General features: G+C 44.7%; 2 protein-coding genes across 3 annotated transcripts; both read left to right on the forward strand.

The window, feature by feature from the left end:
- Nucleotides 1–1,128: 1,128 nt before the first annotated feature.
- On the forward strand, nt 1,129–9,767 carry LOC121829393 (pyrethroid hydrolase Ces2e-like). Of its 2 annotated transcripts, none has more exons than XM_076572011.1 (13): nt 1,129–1,232; nt 1,812–2,022; nt 2,923–3,064; nt 3,713–3,846; nt 3,928–4,186; nt 4,954–5,052; nt 5,464–5,604; nt 5,725–5,808; nt 6,075–6,219; nt 6,620–6,757; nt 7,142–7,214; nt 7,637–7,841; nt 8,975–9,767. In XM_076572011.1, exons 1-12 carry the CDS (start codon nt 1,157–1,159, stop codon nt 7,821–7,823), a joined length of 1,689 nt encoding a protein of 562 aa, XP_076428126.1. In that variant the 5' UTR covers nt 1,129–1,156; the 3' UTR covers nt 7,824–7,841; nt 8,975–9,767. The 2 variants fall into 2 exon arrangements, with proteins under 2 accessions (XP_076428126.1, XP_042133464.1); XM_042277530.2 differs by having other exon boundaries at nt 7,637–7,831.
- A 5,150-nt stretch (nt 9,768–14,917) lies between these two features.
- Nucleotides 14,918–22,821, forward strand: LOC102906231 (acylcarnitine hydrolase-like). The gene is made up of 12 exons (XM_006986767.4): nt 14,918–15,082; nt 15,804–16,014; nt 17,431–17,572; nt 18,230–18,363; nt 18,445–18,703; nt 19,455–19,553; nt 19,815–19,955; nt 20,075–20,155; nt 20,952–21,096; nt 21,460–21,597; nt 21,913–21,985; nt 22,419–22,821. The coding sequence occupies exons 1-12, from the start codon at nt 15,007–15,009 to the stop codon at nt 22,603–22,605; spliced, it is 1,686 nt and encodes a 561-aa protein (XP_006986829.1). The 5' UTR covers nt 14,918–15,006; the 3' UTR covers nt 22,606–22,821.
- The last annotated feature ends 859 nt before the right edge of the window (nt 22,822–23,680 follow it).

The raw sequence follows: 23,680 nt of genomic DNA on the forward strand, positions 1-23,680 counted from the left end.
TTTTGTCAGAGGAGCCAGAAAAGAACCAAGGAGGAAGTCCTGCTGTGCCAGGCTGTGAATCCCCCTGCTGGGGGCTGGAAGTTAGAGTCAAGTTCTCAGAGGGTACTAAAGGCTGTCTGACGTAGATCATCACACCACTTCCTCCAGGAAATCAAACTGAGCCAAGGTGCGAATTCCTGATTCTGAACTCATTGATGCATCTCACCAGGGTTCTCTATGATTCTGAAACTCCCATTTATAGACCCATATCTCTAGCTTTTCCACAGGCTCCAAGAGCCCAGATTGTCCTCAGTGTTGGAGACATCAGTGCTTCGTGAAATGTTATCAAGTCAGGGTAAAGAGTGGTAAGATGCCTAAGTGAGTAAAGAGACATCCAACAAAGCCTGGAAACCTGAGATGGATCCCCAATAGTATTCTACATGGTGGGAGGAAAGAACTGACTCCCAGAAGTTGCCTCATGACCCTCACACACATGTCATAGCATGTGAGTACCCACACACCTACATACACACACATTAAATTATTATTAAATGAATAAAACAAATAAATAAGAATGATGTTAAAAAGAGTTTTCCAAGTGCATAAAGGACTATGAAGTTGATCTGCAAAGGAGCTGGCCACTAGATGAGACACGGTATGAAACAGCCATAATCTATGGGGAGGGATCCATGTAGGGCCGATGATCACTGTAATGGTCACATTCTGAGCTTCTGCCAGTGCGCTTCTCTCCATTTGTGGCATCTTCAGTATTTACCTACTTGAAGAAGCCCTCCTGGCTTCTCCTGTTATAGCGTTCTGTCCCCTGACCTCCACAACAGCACTGACATCTGGCCAGTAAGCAAAAGAACAATGGTCATGATTTGAGAATCTAGGTTTGAGAACAGGGCTCCTGGTATCCCAGAAGAACTGCAGAAGGCACACTATATCTTTCCCGAAGGACGAAGAGCAGGACTGCAGAAGTGTGTTTGTCCTGACTGTTGGTAATAGGCTCCTGTCACTTCCTCCTTAATTCTCAGGAAGTAAAACTTTGCCCCACCCCACATGTTCTCCCACCTGCATTCCTTTTGGTCCTGTCTGGGCAGCATATATAATCTGCTTTTGGTTGTTGGAACACTGTCAATCTGAGACAGAACAGTCTCAGGCCTGCAAGTCCATCATGCCACTGGGCAGACTTCCTGGCTGGCTGAATGCTGTGGCCTGTGGACTCCTGATTATCCTCCTCCATGCGCAGGGTGAGACTCCCTAAGTGACAATGGGGACATGGATCAGAGCTGCCCAGTTTAGTTAGAGGCTAAGTTTGCAGGAGAAAGGCACCAGGGAAGGAGGAGCTCAAAGAGATGACAGATGAAAGTATGGGAATGTGTGGCACTCAGTGCCTCCACCAAAACCCACAGAGTAGGCACTTAGTACACAGAGGGTCAGAGATGTCTAAGGTTACTGCACACTGAGGAGTCAGGTCAGTATGAAGGGCTCTGAGGAGCTGAGGTCAGGAGAAGAGCAGAAGAGGCATTTCCCACCTCCATGTGTGGCTGTGACTACTCCTTGCTTTGGATAATAATAATGATAATACCTTTATGCCACCAAATGACTCTGAGTCTTTGGACATAGAAATGCTTTGGCACCCTTCAAAGAGGAAATGGGAAAGGTTCCTGGCCCTGAGGGGTAGGGAAGCTCCTGCACTCACACCCCACAGCTGAACCAGGAGGCCCTGGGTTCCCTTCCTGTGTGGCTGGTAACAACGAGGTGGGAAATCCCAAAATCTGTAGGAGCTGATTGCACAAAACTAACCCTGATGGCATCTCTCCACCCAGGTCAAGACTCATCAGAGGCCAGCCCCATCAGAAACACAAACACAGGCCAGGTCCGAGGCAGCCTTGTCCATGTGAAAGACACCAAAGTTGGTGTCCACAGATTCCTGGGAATTCCCTTTGCCAAGCCACCTGTAGGACAACTGCGCTTTGCACCCCCTGAAGCCCCTGATCCGTGGAATGGTGTGAGAGATGGAACCTCGCAACCGGCCATGTAAGTTCTAGACCCAGAGGATGTCTGGCCCTGGGGTGAACAGTTAGTTGCTCTGAGCTCTGAGCCATGCTGAAGTATTTCCTGCATCTCGGCTACACAGCAGTTCTGCCTGTGCTGAGGGGCATCTCCCATGCATTTTTCTGATGCATACATTAAGAATTAGAATTGAACAATTGTGCCAGGCTCCTGGGTCAGAGTTTAGCACCTGCAGAGTGTTATCTAGATCTAGGTACTACAGTGAGAAAGATCCAAACCGGTCCCAGAGTCAGATTGTGCCAAGTGAACTCTTGGAGTGGAGAGGTCTGCGGACAAAGTTCAGTGTGTTTATACTAAGCAACAAGAGCCCTGAGTCTGGTATCATGCACTACAAGTCCCTCGGGAGGGCAGCAGTGCTTACTTAGCAGCCCTACCCTGCACAGTCAGTGTGGTAACCCATAAGGTTAAGAGCCGTTGTCCAAGGAACAAGTATACAAGCTTACACTGGAAAATATGTAGAAGAAAGAGGTTCCCTGAGAGTCTGGACATGAGATGAAGGAGTTCTTACTCCCTATGGGACAACACTGTCCACTCATTCCCTCAGTCCCATTGTAGACACAGCACCCAAATAACAAAGTACCTGGGAACAATAATAGATGTGCATCTACAGTGTCCTGTTCCCTAGGGAAGACTTTTTCTCCCACTCTGAGCATTCCTTAGTTGCCTGTATCTCTTTCTGTAGTGTTGATGTTTCATGGTCTTTACCTATCCACTTCAGTATGTCTATTGATGCCATCCTTATTCAGCTCATGTTTAGGCTTTAGTGTTGGTGAGACTTTATGGGGGTGTTTTCTGATATTACTAAGAGATATAGGTCTTGATCTCTGAACATTTCTTGAGATTAGCATCTATCATTGTCTCCAGGTGTCTACAAAATGATGATATAATGAATTTAGATGGCCTGAAGAGGATAAAGCTGATCATGCCTCCCATCTCTGTGTCTGAGGACTGCCTGTATCTTAACATCTACACACCAGCTCATGCCCATGAGGGCTCTAACCTACCTGTGAGAGTTGGGCCATAGTCAACTGGGTGGGGGTGGAGATTTCTTTCCCAGGAGAATTAGAAAGGACAAAATCAACCTGAGTTCTACTGCACTGTAGACCCTGATGAGACAACTTTCCCTAGTGGGTCCAAGAAGGTTTCTTTTCAGCCATGGTGAACAACCTAAGCTATGGGTACGGAACACAGAGTACTGGAGCTTTGAGAGGTCAGGGGGCTGTGGTTCATGTACTGAGGAACGACTTACTCTACACACTTGATCCCCAGACACCCAGGCAGTTTTCCAAGGGATGAATATTGACATAAGCCAAATTTCCAGCTTGGGATATTGGTTATTTCAAAGAGATTTGCTGACCCTTTGGATTCATAATCAGAAAAAAAACTCCTTTTCCACTTTTACAGAGTCTGGTAGTGAGAGTGACATTACTCTGGACTTGAATTCATTAATCCAAACTAAGGGTCCTGGTGCAACAGTGGGACTTGGAAATATGCTGATGAGACTGTGTTCCTCCCCTGTGGCCTGGGTGTAAGAGGCTGAGGAGTCCTGGTGTGTTTAGCTGCACAGATGGGAAGCAGTCCATAATCTGGGAGGCAGTCCCACCTGAGCTTGTGTCCAATAGAAGCCTCCTGGCATCTCTCTTGACTTCTCCAGGTGATGGTGTGGATCCATGGTGGTGCTCTGGTTATAGGCATGGCTTCCTGGTACGATGGATCCATGCTGGCAGCCATTGAGAATGTGGTGGTGGTCAATATCCAGTACCGTCTGGGTGTCCTGGGCTTCTTCAGGTGAGACTAGGACTGGGCTGGGCAATGGCAGCTGAGAAGAACCTAGATAGCCCTTTGATCCATGTCTCTTCCACTTCTCAGCACTGGAGACCAGCACGCCAGAGGCAACTGGGGCTTCTTAGACCAAGTGGCTGCCCTACGCTGGGTCCAGCAGAACATCGCCCACTTTGGAGGCAACCCTGACCAAGTCACCATTTTTGGCGAGTCTGCAGGTGGCACAAGTGTGTCTTTCCATGTTTTGTCCCCCATGTCCCAAGGACTCTTCCACAGAGCCATCATGCAGAGTGGGGTGGCCCTGCTTCCTCGCCTTATCTCTAACACCTCTGAGATGGTCTTCATGGTGAGTGTCCTCCATCACCCCAGTCCTGGCTTCCTGCCTTAGCCCTGAGCCTCTGATACTCTGGTACTCTGTTCAGTGGTAAACAAGGACCATGGGAAATAGCTTCTTTCCAATAATTTCTAAGAAGTTCAAAGATTAGAATAAACTTCCCTCTACTTTATGCATGCTGAATATATTATATGGCTAGCAAAGCTGCTCCCAGCAGCTTTATCTTTGGCAAAATAATAATAATAATATTAATATGCATCGTTTTGGGAGATGACTTGGTGGGTAAGAGGGCCTCCTGTGCCAGGGTAAGGACTTGAACTCAAATCCCTAAAACCCACATAAGACTAGATGTGGTAGTACTTATCTGCAATCCCCGTGTTCCTGTGGTGAGGTGGGTAGCAGAGACAGGAGTGCTCTGAAGGTCAGCTCCATTGGTGTAGGCAGCAGCAAACAAGAGACCCTGCCTCACAAGGAGGAAGATGACAAATGATATCCAAGGTCATCCTCTGACTTTCATAGGCAAAATGTGCCACACAATACACACTGTCACCCAGGAACATGTACACACACACAAAAAAAAACATGCAGATAGAATGCTCCCTTTCTCAATTGTCATCTCTGAGCAACAGGAAAATGGGAACAATTTCACATTGTACTGTAACCTGTGCAAAACACACAATATGGTGTTATATTTAAGGACAGTGGTATCCACTTGGGACTGCTAAGATACTGCTCCCTGCCGGGGAGGATAAGTCAACTCACACCTGCTCCCATTACAGACGGTGGCAAATCTATCTGGCTGTGCAACTTTGAACTCAGAGGTCCTGGTGCACTGCCTTCGAGGCAAGAGTGAAGCAGAAATTCTGGCAATTAACAAGGTTGGTAGAATTGTGTGGCTAGCAAGATAGGAGACAACAGGGTGTGTGACAAGTCCTTACTACTCTGGACAAATTACCCTTTCTGCATGGCTTGGTATCCTTTTAGTCTTGGGTACAAAATGAACACCTACATAAGCTAATTTAAGTGTAGGGTCTCTTCAAGGGTGATATGGGAGAGGTGTGGTGGGGATGACCATCTTGAGACAAATTAGGAAATAGGGAAATGATGGAGAACATTCAATGGCCATCATATATATTTATATGTGATCGTGTGTGTGTGTGTGTGTGTGTGTGTGTGTGTGTGTGTGTGTGAGAGAGAGAGAGAGAGAGAGAGAGAGAGAGAGAGAGAGAGAGAGAGAGAGAGAGAGAGAGAGAGAGAAATCTTCAATACTGACCTTGCATGTCCCTCAGGCCTTCAGGATCATCCCTGGTGTGGTGGATGGGATGTTCCTACCCAGGCATCCTCAGGAGTTGTTGGCCTCTGCTGATTTTCATCCTGTCCCCAGCATCATTGGTGTCAACAATGATGAGTGTGGCTGGATTCTCCCACTAGTAAGGCCCAGTTCTAATCTCCCATGTGCCTGGGGTCTTATATGGTAGGCAGTGGGAGCTCAGAGATTCATTGATCTATATCCAGCCCACTTCAAACTCAAAACATTCTCCACATTCCAGATCTTCAACTCTTCTCAAACATTAAAGAAAATAACCAGAAAGACAGTGCAGGATATTCTGAAGAGCACAACATCAGAACTGTTGGTGAGAATCTGATACCTGCCCCTAATAATAAGACCTCTCAATATCCTGCTCAGAAAGCATCCCTAGAAGTGTGTGTGTGTGTGTGTGTGTGTGTGTGTGTGTGTGTGTGTGTGTGTGTGTGTGTGTGTGTGTGTGTGTCTGGCTGGTTGAGGTCACTCAGAGCTTTCCCCCTATACCAGACCTCATCTGCATTCCCCCATCCTAAGGATGTTGCCTAGCTATCCTAGTGCCTATCCAACCTCATTCTTCCAATCCCCTTGGTACAGATGCTGCCTCCTGAGTGTAGTGACCTGATAATGGAAGAGTACATGGGGGACACTGAGGACCCACAAACCCTCCAAATACAGTTTACAGAGATGGTGGGAGACTTCATGTTTGTGATCCCTGCACTCCAAGTAGCACATTTTCAGCGTGAGTACATCTATAACAAGATCAAGGGAGGAAGCTCAGAGCTGTGGGTCCCAGGTGAGCTCTGTAGTGTCCAGGCTTGACCTGGCTCTGAATCAGCTCTCTGGTTCCAGACAACTGAGAGCCTTTATCTAGTAAATATTTATATTGAGTGTAAGAGAATGACAACTTATCTGGGTATTGCTGAGGAAACAGCTGAATGATACTCTATTCCCCTGAGGAGGGCAGAGTCATTATTTAACATCAGGCTTTCCCACAGCCAATGGGAAAGTCCCAGGCTGGGACTCCACACTCCACTGTTGTGATTCCAAATAACGTGAGACCAAGTTATCTTGTCACCAAATGTGGATCAGCACTGTATGAGTCAGTCTGTGCTTACGTCACAATGTGTTCTTGTCCTCAGGTTTCCGTGCCCCTGTTTACTTCTATGAGTTTCAGCATCGCCCCAACTTTTTCAAGGATTTCAAGCCTCGGCATGTAAAGGCTGACCATGGTGATGAAGTTTTCTTTATCTTTGGATCCTTCTTCTGGGGTGTCAAATGTGAGTCTCCTTTGTTTTCCATGAACAGAATGGAGAACCAAGTTTGTACCTAAAGGATGTCTGAGCTTCAAGTCCAGTTTAGGAATTCAAGGCTCTGGGAAAAACAGGATCAAGTGTGTACTATCTCACAGCTCTAAAACCTCCTGTGGGTCTGGATCTTTCTTAGTTTTGCTTGTGCTAGAGGAAATGAGGATTCACTGGCTCAGGACTAAGCCTTGAGGCATTTACTTAGAGAACTAAATTGATCTTGGATGCTGAGTTGTAAGGGAGGGAAAGAAGCCTGGAATTGAGTTTTAGGCTGCAGCTGGCATGATGAGTACGAAGCATGTGTTGAGCAGCTACACTAAACGGCCGGGATCTGGACCCTTGCCCTCTCATCTGCAGTTGACCTCACTGGAAAGGAGAAGGGGCTGAGCAGGAGAATGATGAAGTACTGGGCCAACTTTGCACGATATGGGTAAGAAGATGCTCTTCTCTCAGCCTCCAAGAGTTGAGTCTCCATCAAGGGATCCATTTGTGATTGGTGATCTCATTAGCAAGCATAGATCCTACATATGATAGAGTCCTCGTACCCAAGGTACACTGAGATGGACACTTTGTAGGTGCTGGCTACTGGTCATCTCACAGTGAGCTGTGGGTGGGTCACAGTACTATAGTACTGTTCTTTAGATCTTGCCTCTGAGAAGAAGGCACAAAGCAGGCCAAGTAGCCTTCCCCCACATGGAGTAGAAACTAGCAGGTCACACTTGTATCCCTAAATTGGGACATCTGCCTCATCAGTCCCCTGGTCTGCTTAGTCCACTGCCCTGAGTCAATTGGAAGATCTGGCCTTATAGTGAAAGTGACCTCATACTTCCTTGCTCGTTGGCATATCCACAGGAACCCCAACAGTGAGGGTCTACCCTACTGGCCCATGTTGGACCATGATGAGCAGTACCTGCAGCTGGACATCAAGCCTGCTGTGGGCCAAGCCCTGAAGGCCAGAAGGCTGCAGTTCTGGACCAAGACTCTGCCCCAGAAGATTCAGGAGCTAAAAGGGGCTCATGGCAAAAACAAGAATATGTAATCCCCAATGTAAGGAAAGGTATGTGAACTTCAGTAAAGTTGAAGTTAGCCTGAGGTTCTCACAGCCCATTTAGAAGCCTACATTGATTCCAACATTCATGTAACCATAACTGATCTTTATAGTTGTCCATTTTGCCAACATGTATGACAAAAACTCTACTTATCATTCCTTACTCAAAATGCTAGACAAATTTTTACTAGACATAATCCATAAAAGCTCTCATAAAAGTGTGTGTGTGTGTGTGTGTAAGTCCCAAAGTGCATCCATCTTCTTTAACACTCCTCTGGTACTAGGCTCCTTTCTCCTCTCCTCCCCTTATCTTCTCTCCATCCTCTTCTCTTCCCCAAGAACAAAACCCAGAAAGTTTGGGCAATGTTGACTACACAGAATGGACTATATCAAAACCCCACCCTTTTCTCAGTAAGTCCCATGTTTCCACACATTTATAAGTGGCGAGTAGAAAACCTGATTACCCTAAGTCCTATTGTCTTCATAAGTCCAAGCTACTGTTCCAGTCAGATCATGAACTGACCCAGATATTGGGCCCAGCTACTCAGAACCTGAGACAGGAATATTGCATGAACCCAGGAGTTCTAGACCAGCTTGGGCAACAGAGAAAGACCTACATCTCATAAACAAGAACAATCATAAGTTGTGTAATTTATAAACAGCAGAAATGTATGTGTAATTCTGTGGACCAAGAAATATAGGGTCAGGTTGCCAGCACATCTACTGTGAGGCAAGGACTAGCTGTTTGGCCCAAAGATTACAAACTGTGTACTCCCCTTGTTGAATGTGCAAACTATGGCCCTCTGGGCCTTCTACAGGTCCCAACTCTTAATATCAACATATTAGCAATTAGGTTTCTGCAAATGAATTTGAGCCACACAGGTTTTCAGAGCTCAGCTCCTGGACCTCTCTGACATCAGTCACTGAGCATGCCAGCCTCTGAAAAACTCCTTGCAGATTGTCTCTATAGAGAAAATTTCATCTATTTCCTTCTCAATTTGCAAATGGTCCATTTTTATGGGAACCTGATTTGACATGTTCATAAATACCTCAAGCTGGGCCAGGAGTGGGGCTTGGCCAGCAGGTCCAGGTAGGCTTCTTCTAATAATAAATTTGCTCTTATTCCCAATGTGTATTTGCAGGCACTCTGAAGCCCACACTTATATGAGCATGTGACATATATGAAGACTGTCTGCTGTAGTGTGTGGCATGGATGTGAGATGGGAGAGGTCCCTGGCACCCTGACTAGCAGTTTCGACATGTATGGGAGTGTCTTCCTGTTTTAAAGAACTCCTCCTGTAGCATCCTAACTCTTCTCAATAGTCCATGTAATTAATTTTCATTCTTATGTTATTGTTGTCCTTAAAATTTTCAACCCCAGCAACTCAAGGTCTCTTGTATATTATACCATTTACAATGGTGCCAAACTGTGCCTTTTCTTTCCCCAAAATCATCTCTGTCATTGAGAGGGTGTGTCCTGTTGTCCTATTGAGTTTTGAACTTCTCATCCCTCTACCTCTGGCCAATTAACATTCCTTGGGTACCAGTTTTCCCAGGACAAAGTTCCTTTTCATTCACAGCACCTTTGGATGAAAGCGAAGATTCCTATGTTGTCTGTCCTGGACACCAAGGCACAGATGAAGGGAGTACTAAGCCCTGGCACAGTAGCTGAGCCCATAGATATTTTTGTTCATCCCAAGAAGCCCTCCTCCCATGCCATCATGCTCTGCTTTCTGTTGCTGTAGTTTGCACCTGGATGTGGCTTGGGAACACTGTAGCTCTTCCTGTCATGCCCTGTAAGAAGAATCACTGTGATCAGCTGCCATCCAGCACAATGTCCTTGAGATGAGATAAATGCTTCCATCTGTCATTAAAGAGTTCTAATCCATGTATAAAATCCTCCGTTCCTTTTATCCTCAGCAGCTGCACATCTGAGTCACTTCCGTGTTAAGACTCTTCTTTTGTTGGGAGAGGTCATGTTTTTTAGAGACAATGCTCTCATTATATAGCCCAGGCTGGGATCACATTCACCATTCTCTTACCTTGACCTCTTCAGTGTGGGATTGCAGGCAAGCATCACCAGGCTGTTTCTAAGCAATCCATTATAGACAATTCCAAACATAACTTTGTGTGACCACAGACTTTCAATTCTTTTGGTAGAAACATAGATATGACCATGTGTATGTTTAACATTGAAAGACGCAAGGTAATAGGATCACTCAGTGGGAGTAAAGGCCCTTGCTATCAAACATGATGGCCTGAGTTCGATTCCCAGGACCCACATGATAGAAGAAAAGAACGGATTCCCAGAAACATTGTGCCAAACTGTCTTCCAAAATGACTGTATCATATTTCAACCCCTTTAGAAATGTGTGAGGCACCAGTTGCTGCATATCTTGACCTGCACTGGGACCTGGGAATTGTCAATATGGTTGCATTGGATGGCTGTGTGCTTATGTCTCATTGTAGATATTCTTCTGGCCTTTGTCTTTACTTTTATTATCATTGCCATCATTTTGCTGTTCTTTCTTTGGTGGGACATGAGGCCTTGCTGTGCATTCCAGGCTGTCATTAAACTCAAGATCCACCAGCCTCTCCTTCTCAATTGCTAGTACTTGAGTTTGCCAACAGTCCCACTTTCCTGAGACTTTTAGCCACTGCCTCCATCTTCCTCTTTGTTTCTATCTCAGTCTTTCTATCTCTGACTCTGCTTCCATTTCTTTCTCTGACTCTGTCTTTCCCCACCTTCTCTCCTACATATGTAATTAATTTTTTTCCTTCAGTTGTGGTGTGGCACACTCCTGTAAACCCCAGCACTACAGAGGCTGAGGCATGGATTTATTGAATATTATTACTATAATGTGTGCACTATTAATCAGATATTAAATCATGTGCAGACAAATTGATGAAACAAGAAAATATACTGAGTGAAGTAACCCAGACCCAAAAACACAATGTGCCTCCTTGTTTGTGGGCCATAGCTCTGAATCTTTAAATGTGATTATAATAATATAAGAATATAAATATTGGAGGTATAAGTAGTATCAGAAGGTCTAGAAATGTCCAGCAGAAGAGATGCCTGTTCCATGTCCCTGAGCAAATCTACCCATGGGTAAAGGGACACATCTGCCCCCTGAGACCTCATAGATCCTCATGGAACTACTACTATTTCATTTCCTGTGGTTTCATTTTCATTCTTACCTTATTGCTGTCTCTAAACCCTCATTTATATTTTATGCCATTTTTTCCCTCTGTCATTAAGAGGCTGGTTTCTTCATTCACTAGACCCTGATATTCCCATAGATGCCTACCTATGACTAACTTGCCCCTCTAGGGTACAAGTATTCAATCCTAGGTCATCAAATTCCTTCTTCTTCCATTCATTTTGTTGAAGACCAACCACAGAAACTTTATCATCAGTAAGGACTCTTACATTGCCCACCCCAAACACCAGAGGGCAGAAGAGATGATACATTTAGCCTTGACTCTGTACCTGGGCCAAGAAGAATGCTTCCCTTGAGTGCAGGAGTGTCTGACACTTGGACTGGGGCCTCAAGGCATTGTTGATCTCCTGTTGCATACATGTATCTGTAAGGTCCCTGTTTATGCTCACATACAGGACATTTCACCAAACGACCTTTAAAATGTCAGTATCTGTATTATTTCTTAAAAGCTTTGATGTCAAATGATTCCTTTGGAACCAAATTTGCCCATTTCCCAGCATAGATGGGTAAATTTTATGTAAACTATGAGCTATGTAACCACATGCACTTAAGTATGAAACTACTTCTTGTAGCTGGAGTTTTCTCTCCAGGTTCCACCAAGCCCCAGCAGTCTGACAGTTCACTTATAAAATAAACATACAGATGCTTCTATTATTTACAAACTGTATGGCTGTGGCAGGATTCTTGCTAACTGTTCTTATATCTTAAATTAACCCATTTCTATAAATCTATACCTTGCCACGTGGCTCGTGGCTTACTGGCATCTTCACATGCTGCTTGTCATGGCAGAGGCTGGCAGTGTCTCTCTGCCTCAGCCTTACACTTCCCAGAATTCTCTTCTCTGCTTGTCCTGCCTATACTCCCTGCCTAGCCACTGGTCAATCAGCATTTTATTTATACAGAGTGATATCCACAGCAACTTCTTCTCCTGGAAAAAGTTCCCTTGAGATCCTTTATGTCAATCATTGCCTGTCTCTGCTCCAGGGCAACCAATTTATGATGCTACAGTTTGGAAACTGCATATAATTTAGAAACATCAGAGCCCTGGTTATCCTGTCTCAGAAAAGGAATTGTTTGTGACTGATCCTGTTACTAAATATGACACCTTTGAGAGTCAAGTGTGCTGTCATTTGTTTTAACAGTGTCATCCCATGTATACATACGACACATGTTACCCCATCCCTGGGTAATGCACATCTACATGACCTGTTTTTGACTACTTTTAATTAAACTCATAAACTTTTTGAAGTATGAGTTTTTGTAATTGGTGTTTTCAATTCCTTGGACCTGGGAGTAGAATTACTCAATCACAGGACAAATATGTTTAACTTTAAAGAAACTAATTGTCATCTATGATGACTATATCACTTTGTATCTTCTCCAGACATGTTTGAGAGTGCCAGTGGCTCCATGTCTTTGCCAACATTTGGCTTTATGGGTCTTACACCTGGTTATATTGAATAAGTGTATAGTGGTATCTCGCTGCAAGTATTTTCATGGAGTTGAGCTTCTAATTTCCTATCTATCTATCTATCTATCCATCCATCTAACTATCTATATATCTATCTATCTACCTATATATCTATTACACACATTCTCTCTTTCCCTCTTTCTCTTTCCCTCTTTCTCTTTCTTCTCTCTCTCTCTCTCTCTCTCTCTCTCTCTCTCTCTCTCTCTCTCTCTCTCTAACTCTCACAATCTCCCTACTTACTCTATGCTTTCCTCCACAAAACAGAACCTGAGCGTCTTCACTTCACATTTTAATGTGGTCATGACCATCAACAACACGGGGCCTCTGAGTGATGGTGCAGTGAGTAGCAGAGCACACAGGGATTTCCCTAGCTGAGCTACAAACATGTCTGGGATTGAGAAGCACAGGGATGCCCATTTGGTTCTTCCTTTCCAAGACTGGAGGAACTTGGAACTTCTTAGCCCTCATGGTCCAGCAGTTCATTTGGTTAGGAACTTGGAGTGGAGAGAACATCTGTCAAGAAAGGCTAGGACCACAGTCAGGAGAATAGTGCATTGGAAAAGGTGACACTGAATTAAAGGAGCCCTTTTGATCAGAGGAGACAGGGAAAGCCAAGCTGTGTTCTGCCAGGGAAACAGCCAGAGAGACACCAAGGAAGAAGTCCCACAGTGCCATGCTGTGGGGATCTAGACTATTATTTAGATAACAACGATGATAATTTGAAGCCAAGGTCAATTCTCAGGTGGCAGTAAAGGCTGTCTGACACTGATCCCTATATCACTTCCTCTAGGAAGTCAGTCAGTATAAGCTTCTGATCTTGCATTCTTTAATTTATCCTGTGAGGGTTCTTTGTGATTCTGAGACTCTTACTTATCACTTTGTATCTCTGCTTTATAATAAGTTCTGAGAGCCCAGCTTGATCCTGGTGTTGGAGCCAGCAAGACCCCATTAAATGCTTGTCATATAGCTACATATGATATTGATGAGAAGGTGGTAAGAGAACTTTCCTCTGACCCTGATGACCTGAATTCCTCTTTGGGATCCACACAATGGAAGGAGAATATGGACTTAAACAAGTTGTCCTTTCACCTCCGTATGTGAGCCATGGCCTGGGCGCACACACACACACACATATATGAGCACAGTAAATAAATACATACAAACAATTAAAAATATTTGTTAAATGGCTAAATGACTGTGAAGTTGATCTTAGTAGGAGCTGGCCACTAGAAGAGACACATCACAAGCATGGAGTGAATAGGGACTGTGGACATTAAAAGCAACAGAATTGCACTCTGTTTTGATGAAACAACTGTGACTTAACAGGGAAATGTTCATGTAGATCCTAAGATTATTGCAGGGACTAGGGACCCTGGAAGCAGGCTCAGTAAATTGAGTCTTCAAAGCACAGAGGAGTCTTGAGGATGAAGGTCACACTCAGAGGACCTGCATTTGCCTGTCTCTCCTGTGACATTGTGAGTGTGTACCTACTCACAGAAGCCCTCTGTCTCTCCTATCACATTGTGAGTGTGTACCTACTCACAGAAGCCCTCTGTCTCTCCTATGACATTGTGAGTAAGTACCTACTCACAGAAGTCCTCTGTCTCTCCTGTGACATCTTGAGTAAGTACCTACTCACAGAAGACCCTATGGCTTTTCCTGTTACAGCCTTCTGTCCTAGAGTGAGGACAGGGTTCCTGGTATCTCAGAAGAGCTTTAGAATCCATGCAGTGTCTTTCCAGAAGGCCAAAGAGGGAACAGAAACAGCAGAAGTATCAGTGATGGCTAGTCTTGGCTATCAACTTGACTACATCTGGAATTACCTGAAATCCAGAGATGGAGGGCACATCTGTGAGGGGTTTTATGCTTGGTTTGAAGTGGGTAAATTTACTTCTCCAGACATTTAAGGCAGGAAATAACATGCCTTTTATCCAGATCTTGAGGTAGGAAGATATACCTTTAATATGGGCCAAACTGCTGGAAGCCTATATAAGATCATGGGAGACAGATGATTTGGCTTTGATAGCAAGCGCATTCCTTCACCTGCATTAGAGCCTACTTCTTTGGGATTCCAGCATGTACAGATGAGACATCCAACCTCATGGACTGAGCAGCTTCTGTATTCTTGGACTTTGTATTCATAGCCAGCCACTGTCAATTAGTAGAACCATAGCCTGTAAGTTATTCTAATAAATCCCATTTCTCCATATTTATATACAGAGATTTATTCTATAAATCCTGCTACTCTAGAGAACCAAGAATAATACAGTAATTTTGCCCTGCCTCCAGGCTATTGGCTTCTGTCATTTCTGACTAATCAGTTCTTCCTACAATGAGAACTTTGCCCCACCACACCAAGTTCCCGCCTACATCCTTTTGATTTAAATTCCTGCCTGGGCATGCTGCACAGTTTCTGCTTTCTGTTTGTGAAACGTGGACGTCCTATGTAGCAGCACAGACTCAGGCCTGAGAGCTGATCATGCCACTGAAACTACTTCATAGCTGGCTGAATGCTGTGGTCTTTGGGCTCCTGCTTCTCCTCCTCCATGTGCAGGGTGAGGCTCACTAAACTGGCAATGGGTAATGACTAGAGTCAGAGCTGCCAAATTCTGCATGTCAGAGGCTGAGCTTGTGGGAGGGATGGTGCAGCGATGGGGGCTGATGGAAATGATAGAATTTAGCAGATAGATAAAAGTGTGGGAAACATATGCCTCCCAATCCCCTGGCCACAGATTTTGTGTACCCACACAGATGGTCAGAGATGTCTAAAATCATACCATAGTGAGAAGACAGTTCAGCATAAGAAGCTCTGAAGAGTGCCAGACAATTCAAGGAAAAGTGGGCTGAAGGTATATATCCCTCCTCAGTGTATGGCTATGACTGTAGCTACTATTGACCTTTGGATGAGAATGACAATAATCATCTCTGTGAGTTAGAGGCCAGCCTAGTCTTCAGAGTAAGTTCCAGGACATCTGGGTCTACACAAAGAAACCTTATCTCAAATAATAATAATAACAATAATCATAAATTCATGATTTATGTGGCTATGAGTGTGTGACATCTTTGGCCAGAGAAATGCTCTGACACCATTCAAAGGGCAATAGGAAAGGTTCCTGGCCCCAAGAGATAGGGAAGCTCCCACACTCACACCCCACAGCTGAACTAGGAGGTCCTGGGTTCCCTTCCTGTGTGTCCTGGTAACAATGAGATGGGAACTCCCAAAATCCGTGGGAGCTGATTGCACAAAGCTAACCTTGATGGCATCTCTCCACCCAGGTCAAGACTCATCAGAGGCCAGCCCCATCAGAAACACACACACAGGCCAGGTCCGTGGCAGCCTCATCCAAGTGAATGACACCAAAGTTGGTGTCCACAGATTCCTGGGAATTCCCTTTGCCAAGCCACCTATAGGACAACTGCGCTTTGCACCCCCTGAAGCCCCTGAACCATGGAGTGGTGTAAGAGATGGGACCTCATATCCAGCCATGTAAGTTCTGGATGCAGAGGATGTCTGGCCCTGGGGTGAACAGTTGTTCTGAACTATGAGCCATGCTGAACTCTTTCCTCCACCTCACCTCTGTAGCAGTTTTCTCTCATTGTGGAGAAGCCTGCCATGCATTTTTCTGATGCATGTGCTAAGGTTGAGTAGAATGACCTCGCTAGTCTCCTGGGTCAGATTTTGGCACCCACATGGAGTAAGATGCAGGTAATAGAAAGGAACAAAGATAAAATTGTTCACAGGTTCAAATTGAGCCCAGTGTTCTCTGCCACAATGGGAGGGATCTCTAGGCATGAGTTATGTGACATATTAATAGAGAGTGCCCCTGAATCCAATAGCATACACTTCAAGTCCTATGATGGATGCTTGCTAACCCCAGCCTCACAGACACTGTGACAACCTATAGGGCCAGGCACCATTGATCAAGGAACAAGGATATGTAACTAATTCCTTCTAGAGACACTGTAGGAAAAAGAAGTTCCCTGAGAGTCTGTACATGGAATAAAGAATTTCTCACCATCCTTTGGGGCAGTATTAGCCACTGATTCCTCTAGTACCTTTGGATACAACACTCCAATATTGCAATCTTAGTTTGTTTTCTGTTGCTGTAATAAAATACCAACAAAAGCAACTTAGGGAAGAAAGCTACTATTTTAGGCTCCAGATTACAATTCGTCATGTGGGGGAATTCACAGTGAAAGAGAATTACAAGAGCTGGTCACATCACACCCACAGCCAGGAACAGAGAGTAAAGAAAGCTTGCATGCAGCTAGCTAATGCATAGTTCACTTTTCTATTCTTATACAATTCAGTGAATGTGACCACATACAGCCAGTCATTCCATAGAGATACCTGAAAGTCTCTATATCCAATACTTAGAAAGAATAACATCCAGGCCCTACCCAACTGGAGCACTGATGCATAAATCTAATTAAACTTAGCAATAAAAACCAGGAGTCAGATATGGGGATAAAAACCTGAAAGATCAGGGAAACGGGGGAGCAGCCACCAGTGACTTCCTATCTCTTCTGTTCCTCTGACCAAAAGGGCCAAGATCCTGTCTCAGTGCCTCCTTACCATATCCTTTCCTTCTCTCTACAATCCTCCAAACCTCTATGGTTAACTAGGGGCTAGCTCCACCCTCTGACTCCAAGCAAGTTTTATTTGTCAGAACACAATCAAAATATCACACAGCATTAAGGATTCCCTAGAATTCTGGCTCCATCCCAGCTTTCAAGGAGCCTATGGCCATTACCTTGGTGGGAAGGGACTTTAGAGGGGGAATATGTTTTAACAGGGTATCATGAGGAGCAGGAGCTGAAGGTGGCTGAGAAAAGATCCAGACTCACAATTGGGTTTGACCACCATACATCTCTTGGAATAATTGTCTCCCTTTTTCACCAGTTGTCTGCAAAATGTTGATATGACGAATTCAGAGGGCCTGAAAAAGCTAAAAATGACCACGCCTCCCATCTCTATGTCTGAGGACTGCCTGCATCTCAACATCTACACACCAGCTCATGCCCATGAGGGCTCTAACCTGCCTGTGAGTGTCAGGCCATGGTCAGCTTGGGGACAGGGCATGTTTTTATAGATGATTAGTAGGGGCAAAAGCAACCTGAGCTCCATTGCAATGTGGACTCTGTTGAAAAGCCTTACCCTATTTGGGTCAAAAGAGGCCTTCTCGGCCACACTATGCAGATGAAACCTGGGTAAGGGACACAAAGCACTGTAGCACTGAGTGATCAAAGGCTCTGGCTCTTTGATAAAACCAAGACTCCTTATACAACCTGTGCCTTGCAGAACCACTTGCCTGCTCAAGACCAAAATGGTGGGGTCATCCATTTACAATTTTAGATTTTCTGTTGGGCCAATGAGAATTGGTGATCCTTTTCTTTTTCAAGCTGAAGAAATATCCATGGAGACACCCCTCTTTCTTCCACTATGAAAAGCCTCAGTAATGATGGCATTACTCTATACATAGAGACATTAATTCAAACTGAGATACATGGTGGGGATGAGGACTACAAACAACCTGATGGGGCTACTAGAGGCCCCTAGCCATGACCAAGGCCCTGAAGTGCTGAGAATCTTTATGTATTTGTGTAGCTGCACAGAGGCACAGCAGTTGATACTCTAGTAAACAGTCCTGCAGAGGTTGGGCTGGCTAGCAGCTTCCTGGCATCTCTCTTGACTTCTCCAGGTGATGGTGTGGATCCATGGTGGTGCACTCGTTGTAGGAATGGCTTCCATGTATGATGGATCCACTCTGGCAGCCATTGAGGATGTGGTGGTGGTCACTATCCAGTACCGCCTGGGTGTCCTGGGCTTCTTCAGGTGAGCCTAAGGCTGGGCAGTGCAATGGCAGCTGAGAAGAACCTAGACAGCCCTTTGATCCATGTCCCTTCCACTTCTCAGCACTGGAGACCAGCATGCCAGAGGCAACTGGGGCTACCTGGACCAAGTAGCTGCCCTACACTGGGTCCAGCATAATATCGCCTACTTTGGAGGAAACCCTGACCTTGTCACCATTTTTGGTGAGTCAGCAGGTGGCACAAGTGTGTCTTCACATGTTGTGTCCCCATTGTCCAAAGGACTCTTCCACAGAGCCATCATGCAGAGTGGAGTAGCCGTGTTGCCTGGTCTCGTCTCCAGCTCCTCTGAGGCGGTTTATCAAGTGAGTGCCCCCAACTACTTCAGCCCTGTATCTACTGCCACAGCACTATCCTCTGGCACCGTGGGGTAAACAAGGATCTAGGGAAAGGACCTATCGTCATTTTTTTTCTGAAAGACTCAAGGGTTAGGATCCACACCTCTGCTTTCTACAGGCTGAGTGTGTTATGTGGACAGCAAAGCTTCCCCTAGAAGCTTCAATCACTGACAAAATTGAGTATGCAAGGCGTAGGGAGATGGTTCAGTGGGTTCTCTTAAAGTGCTCAGAGTACAAGCTGAAGGCCTATGTTCAAATCCCCAGAACCTACAGAAGGCTGGAGATAGCAACATGTATCTGTAATTCCAATGTTCCTGTGGTCAGGGAGAAGGCAAAGACCAGAGAATCCCTGGATGTCCACAGAGCAGCTCAGCCAGTGCAGGCAGAAGCAAAACAAGAAGACATCCTGTCCCAAATACAGGGAATGGTGAAGTCTGAGACTTTGTCCTCGAACCTTCACATACAAACTTTGGTAAACTTGCTCCTTCTCTCATACATGAAACACAGAAAGATGAGTGGAGGAAAAAAAATTACCCTAAAGAAAAAGAACAAGTATACAGCTATAAAGGATAGTGCTTGCTATCTGTCACCTATGAGCAACAGGACTTGGGAAATTTTTCAGATTAATCCAATCCACACACAACACACACTATAGTGTGGTATTTGGGCATGGAGTTGGAATTGAGAAAACTCTTCTCCCTGCTTGTTTCCTTCATAGACGGTTGCCAACCTATCTGGATGTGAAGCCATGAACTCAGAGGCCCTGGTGCACTGTCTGAGAGGCAAAAGTGAAGCAGAGATTCTGGTCATTAACAAGGTTGGAAGAATTGTGTGTCTGAAAGGACCTGGTCAACAGGATGTGGGACTCTGAACCAAATACCTCATCTCTATGACTTTGTGTTCTTTTAGTTCTGTGTGCAGTATGAACACCAAGATAGGCTAATCTAAGTGTAGGCTCTCTTCCAGAATGAGCAGAGCACCGTGAGGCTAGTAAGAAATGAGAAAATGGTGAAATTAACTCAGTGGATCAACGTGTATATTTCAATGACCTTCAGCATTGACTTTTAATGCCCCTCAGGTCTTCCAGGTCATCCCTGCTGTGGTGGATGGGGAGTTCCTACCCAGGCATCCCCAAGAGTTGTTGGCTTCTGTGGATTTTCATCCTGTCCCCAGCATCATAGGTGTCAACAATGATGAGTATGGTTGGATCATTCCTATGGTAAGGCTCACTTCCAATATTCTGGGAGCCAGAGACTCATATGTTAAGCATGAGAGCTCAATACATCTTTAATTCAAGTCCATCAGATCCACACTTAAGACCTAACTTCTGCCTCCCAGGTCACGGGCTCTGCTCAGACAATAAAGGAAATAACGAGAAAGAACCTGCAGGATGTTCTGAAGAATACAGCAGCACAAATGGTGAGACACCTCTGGTCTTGTCCATAGAGAGAGTTCCCTCATATTTCCTCCTCAGACAACATCCCTGTTAATAAAGGAGCACATCTATGTGTGATTCTGTGTAGTGTCACCTTGGAGTGTAGCAAGCTTTTTCTTTTTTGGAGGCCACCAACCAGCTCCCAAATCATGACATGGAGACTTCTTATTAGTTATGAATGCTAGGGCTTATCTTATGCTTGTCTCACTAGCTCTTATAGTATAACTTAACCTGTTTCTTATAACTTAACCTGTTTCTGTTCATCTATGTTTTGCCTCAGGGCTTTTTACCTTTCTTTCCTTCTGTGTATCTTTCACTGCTCCTCATGTCTGTCTGGTGTCTGTCTGGTGTCTGTCTGGTTTCTGGCCCCTGGTGTGTCCCTCTCTTTCTCCTCATTCTCTTCTCCTTCTTCTCTTCTTCTTCTTCCTGAGCCTAATTTCTCCTCCTACTTATTCTCTCTGCCCACCAGCCCTGCCTAGCTATTGTCCATTCAGCTTTTTATTAGACCAGTCAGAAGCCTTAGGCAGTCAAGGTGAAACAGCAACACATCTTTACATAAACAAATACAGCAGAAACAAATGTAACACATCTTTAAATCTTTAAAGGAGAGCAGCAGAAACAAATGTAACACATCTTTACACACTTAAAGTAATGTTCCACAGCATAAACAAATGTAACACATCTTTGCCCAATTAAAGTAATAGTCTACAAGATTGGAGGTTGAGCCTTTTTGAACTGAGAACATGCCTAACCTCATTCTTCCTGATCTCCTTGGTGTAGATGTTGCCTCCTGAGTGTGGTGACCTGCTAATGGAAGAGTACATAGAGGACACTGAGGATCCCCAAGCCCTCCAAATACAGTTCACCGAGATGATGGGAGACTTCATGTTTGTGATCCCTGCACTCCAAGTAGCACATTTTCAGCGTGAGTACCTCTGTAATAAGGCTTAGGGGAACAGCTCAGAGAAGTGGGTCACGGGTGAGCACTGTAGAACAATGTGGTATCCAGATCTCCTCATGTCTAGTTTAATAGAGTGATATCTAAGTACAGAGTGGAAAATGAGTTGCTAGTAACTCTACTGACTTGACAAAACCACTCATCTAGGAAGGCCATGGACACTGTTTAGCCACGGGCTTTTCCACAGCTAGAGCTCCAGCCTGAAGCTCCCTCCACCACTTAATTTTTATGATTCCAAGTAACATTTCATCAAGGTTTCTTGCCACCAAACATGTATCAGAAAAGCTCCAGATATGGGACCACTAATTCCCCATCTGTCCTTACCTCCAGGTTCCCATGCTCCTGTCTACTTCTATGAGTTCCAACATCGATCCAGCTTCTTCAAGGATATCAAGCCACCCCACGTGAAGGCTGACCATGGTGATGAGGTTCCTTTTGTCTTTGGGTCCTTCTTCTGGAGTGCGAAATGTGAGTCTTCCTTATTTTCCTTGAGATAGATAGATGATAGATAGATAGATAGATAGATAGATAGATAGATAGATAGATAGATAGATAGTTTAGAATCTGGACCCTTTCCAGTCTAGCCTGTAATGTGGGAAATGACAGCACATTGGGTCAATAATTCAATTAGAGGCTTGCATGGATCTTGGATACTGTATGTAGTGAAGAAGGGAGGTAACAAAGCCCATAGTTTGGGGTCAGACAACAGCTGAGTCTGAATCATGAGTTGGCAGTTGCTTGATGTGGCATATACTTGGACCTTTGTTTTCCTATTGACTCTAGTTGACCTCACTGAGGAGGAAGAGCTATTGAAGAGGAGAATGATGAAATACTGGGCCAATTTTGCAAGACATGGGTAAGAATACACCTCTCTCTCTCAATCGTCCAGGTGTGGGTCCCTATATAGGACTCCCTTTTGGATGGTGGCCTTCTTATCATGCATGGACATTTCATCACATGATAAAGTCTTCTCTACCCCCATAGAACATTTATACAGATACTTTGTAGTTATTGGTTACTGGTCACCTCACAGTGACCTGGCTCATAAGTGCTATGGTACTGTTCTTTAGATCTTGCCTCTCAGAGGGAAACATAAAACAAGTGAGGTAGTCTTTCCCCCACATGGAGTAAAAACTAGTTGGTGAAACTTGTATCCCTATATCAAGACACCTGACCCATCAGCCCCCTTAACCACTGTCCTAATCTTTCCACTGTGCTGACCCAAATCAGAGGGTCAGACTTTGGATCAAAGTGACCTCACCCTTTCCCACTGGCTGGCATATCCACAGGAACCCCAACAGTGAGGGTCTACCCTACTGGCCCATGTTGGACCATGATGAGCAGTACCTGCAGTTGGACATCAAGCCTGCTGTTGGCCAAGCCCTGAAGGCCAGAAGGCTGCAGTTCTGGACCAAGACTCTGCCCCAGAAGATTCAGGAGCTAAAGAGATCTCAGAACATGCACAAAGAGCTCTAGTGCCCTGTGTGAGGAAGGTGTGTAGCATTGGCTGCTGTTGTGTTTAGCTTGAGGTTCCAAAAACATATTGAAGAAACTGAGTTGATTCTAATATTCACATAACCTCTGTACTTGTCTGTTCCTCTACATTTATCGCAAATCCTCTGCATGTGACTCCTTATCCTGATGGGTCATCTTTTGCTAGACCCACTCAATAAATGCTCCAATAACAGTGTGGATTTGTGAGCCCCAAAGTACCCATCTCTTCACCCTCCACTGGGACTAGGTCCCTTCTTTCTTTCCTTGCCTCATCTCTCATTCTCACTGTCCTCTTCTCTAAGACCAAAAACCCCTTTAAGTGAAGCAGAAGCTTTGGAGAAGGTTGATGTGGGTTCTTTGGAGAGAATGGTGGGCTATGTCAAAATCACATGACCTTTCTCATCAAGTTCATACTTTTGGAGACCTTGAAGTCAAAGGTTAAGATACCAACAGGTGTGCTGTATTTTGATGGCTAGTTCTCTGACCCAAAGGTGATACCTTATATGTGATGGGATAGTTAATAGTTCTCATGACCCAAGCCTCAAATAGGCCTAACTCTTAACATCATCATTTTGGAGTCTAAGTTTCAATATAGAAATCTGATTCATAGATATTTTCAAAACACAGCACATAAAGGTTCCTAAGTCAGTCTCTGGATTTGAAAACATCTGAAAGTATCTCTGTCTATTGTGTTTATAGATAAAATGTCACCTACATAATTTAAGATCATCTGTCCATGTATTGATATCGATGTCTTTTTTCTTCCCCTTCCCAACATTCAACCCCATTCTATTTCTATCCCAAAGTAGCTAGTGGCACAATTTTATATGAGACATAGGTTTCAGTATCTATTATCTCAAGTCTGGGACAGTGTGTGTGTGTGTCTCTGTGTGTGTGTGTGTGTGTCTGTGTGTGTGTGTGTGTGTGTGTGTGTGTGTGTGTCCAGAAGAACTAGGTTGGTTACATATAGTGTGTCTGTTATGTTTGTCTTGATTTCCAAGGGTTCTGTAGACATGGCAATGCCCACATTTGGATGATCACAGCACATCTGTGAAGA

The sequence above is a fragment of the Peromyscus maniculatus genome, chromosome 5 (assembly GCF_049852395.1).
Source record: "Peromyscus maniculatus bairdii isolate BWxNUB_F1_BW_parent chromosome 5, HU_Pman_BW_mat_3.1, whole genome shotgun sequence".
In the NCBI taxonomy this organism is placed as follows: Eukaryota; Metazoa; Chordata; class Mammalia; order Rodentia; family Cricetidae; genus Peromyscus; species Peromyscus maniculatus.

Coding starts and splice junctions, on each gene's coding strand:
- LOC102906231 (XM_006986767.4), top strand. CDS start 15,007: ATGCCACTGAAACTACTTCATAGCTGGCTGAATGCTGTGGTCTTTGGG. Junction 17,573..18,229: donor ATGAGGGCTCTAACCTGCCT/GTGAGTGTCAGG, acceptor TGACTTCTCCAG/GTGATGGTGTGGATCCATGG. Junction 19,554..19,814: donor AGATTCTGGTCATTAACAAG/GTTGGAAGAATT, acceptor AATGCCCCTCAG/GTCTTCCAGGTCATCCCTGC.
- LOC121829393 (XM_076572011.1), top strand. CDS start 1,157: ATGCCACTGGGCAGACTTCCTGGCTGGCTGAATGCTGTGGCCTGTGGA. Junction 1,233..1,811: donor TATCCTCCTCCATGCGCAGG/GTGAGACTCCCT, acceptor CTCTCCACCCAG/GTCAAGACTCATCAGAGGCC. Junction 5,809..6,074: donor GCACAACATCAGAACTGTTG/GTGAGAATCTGA, acceptor CCCTTGGTACAG/ATGCTGCCTCCTGAGTGTAG.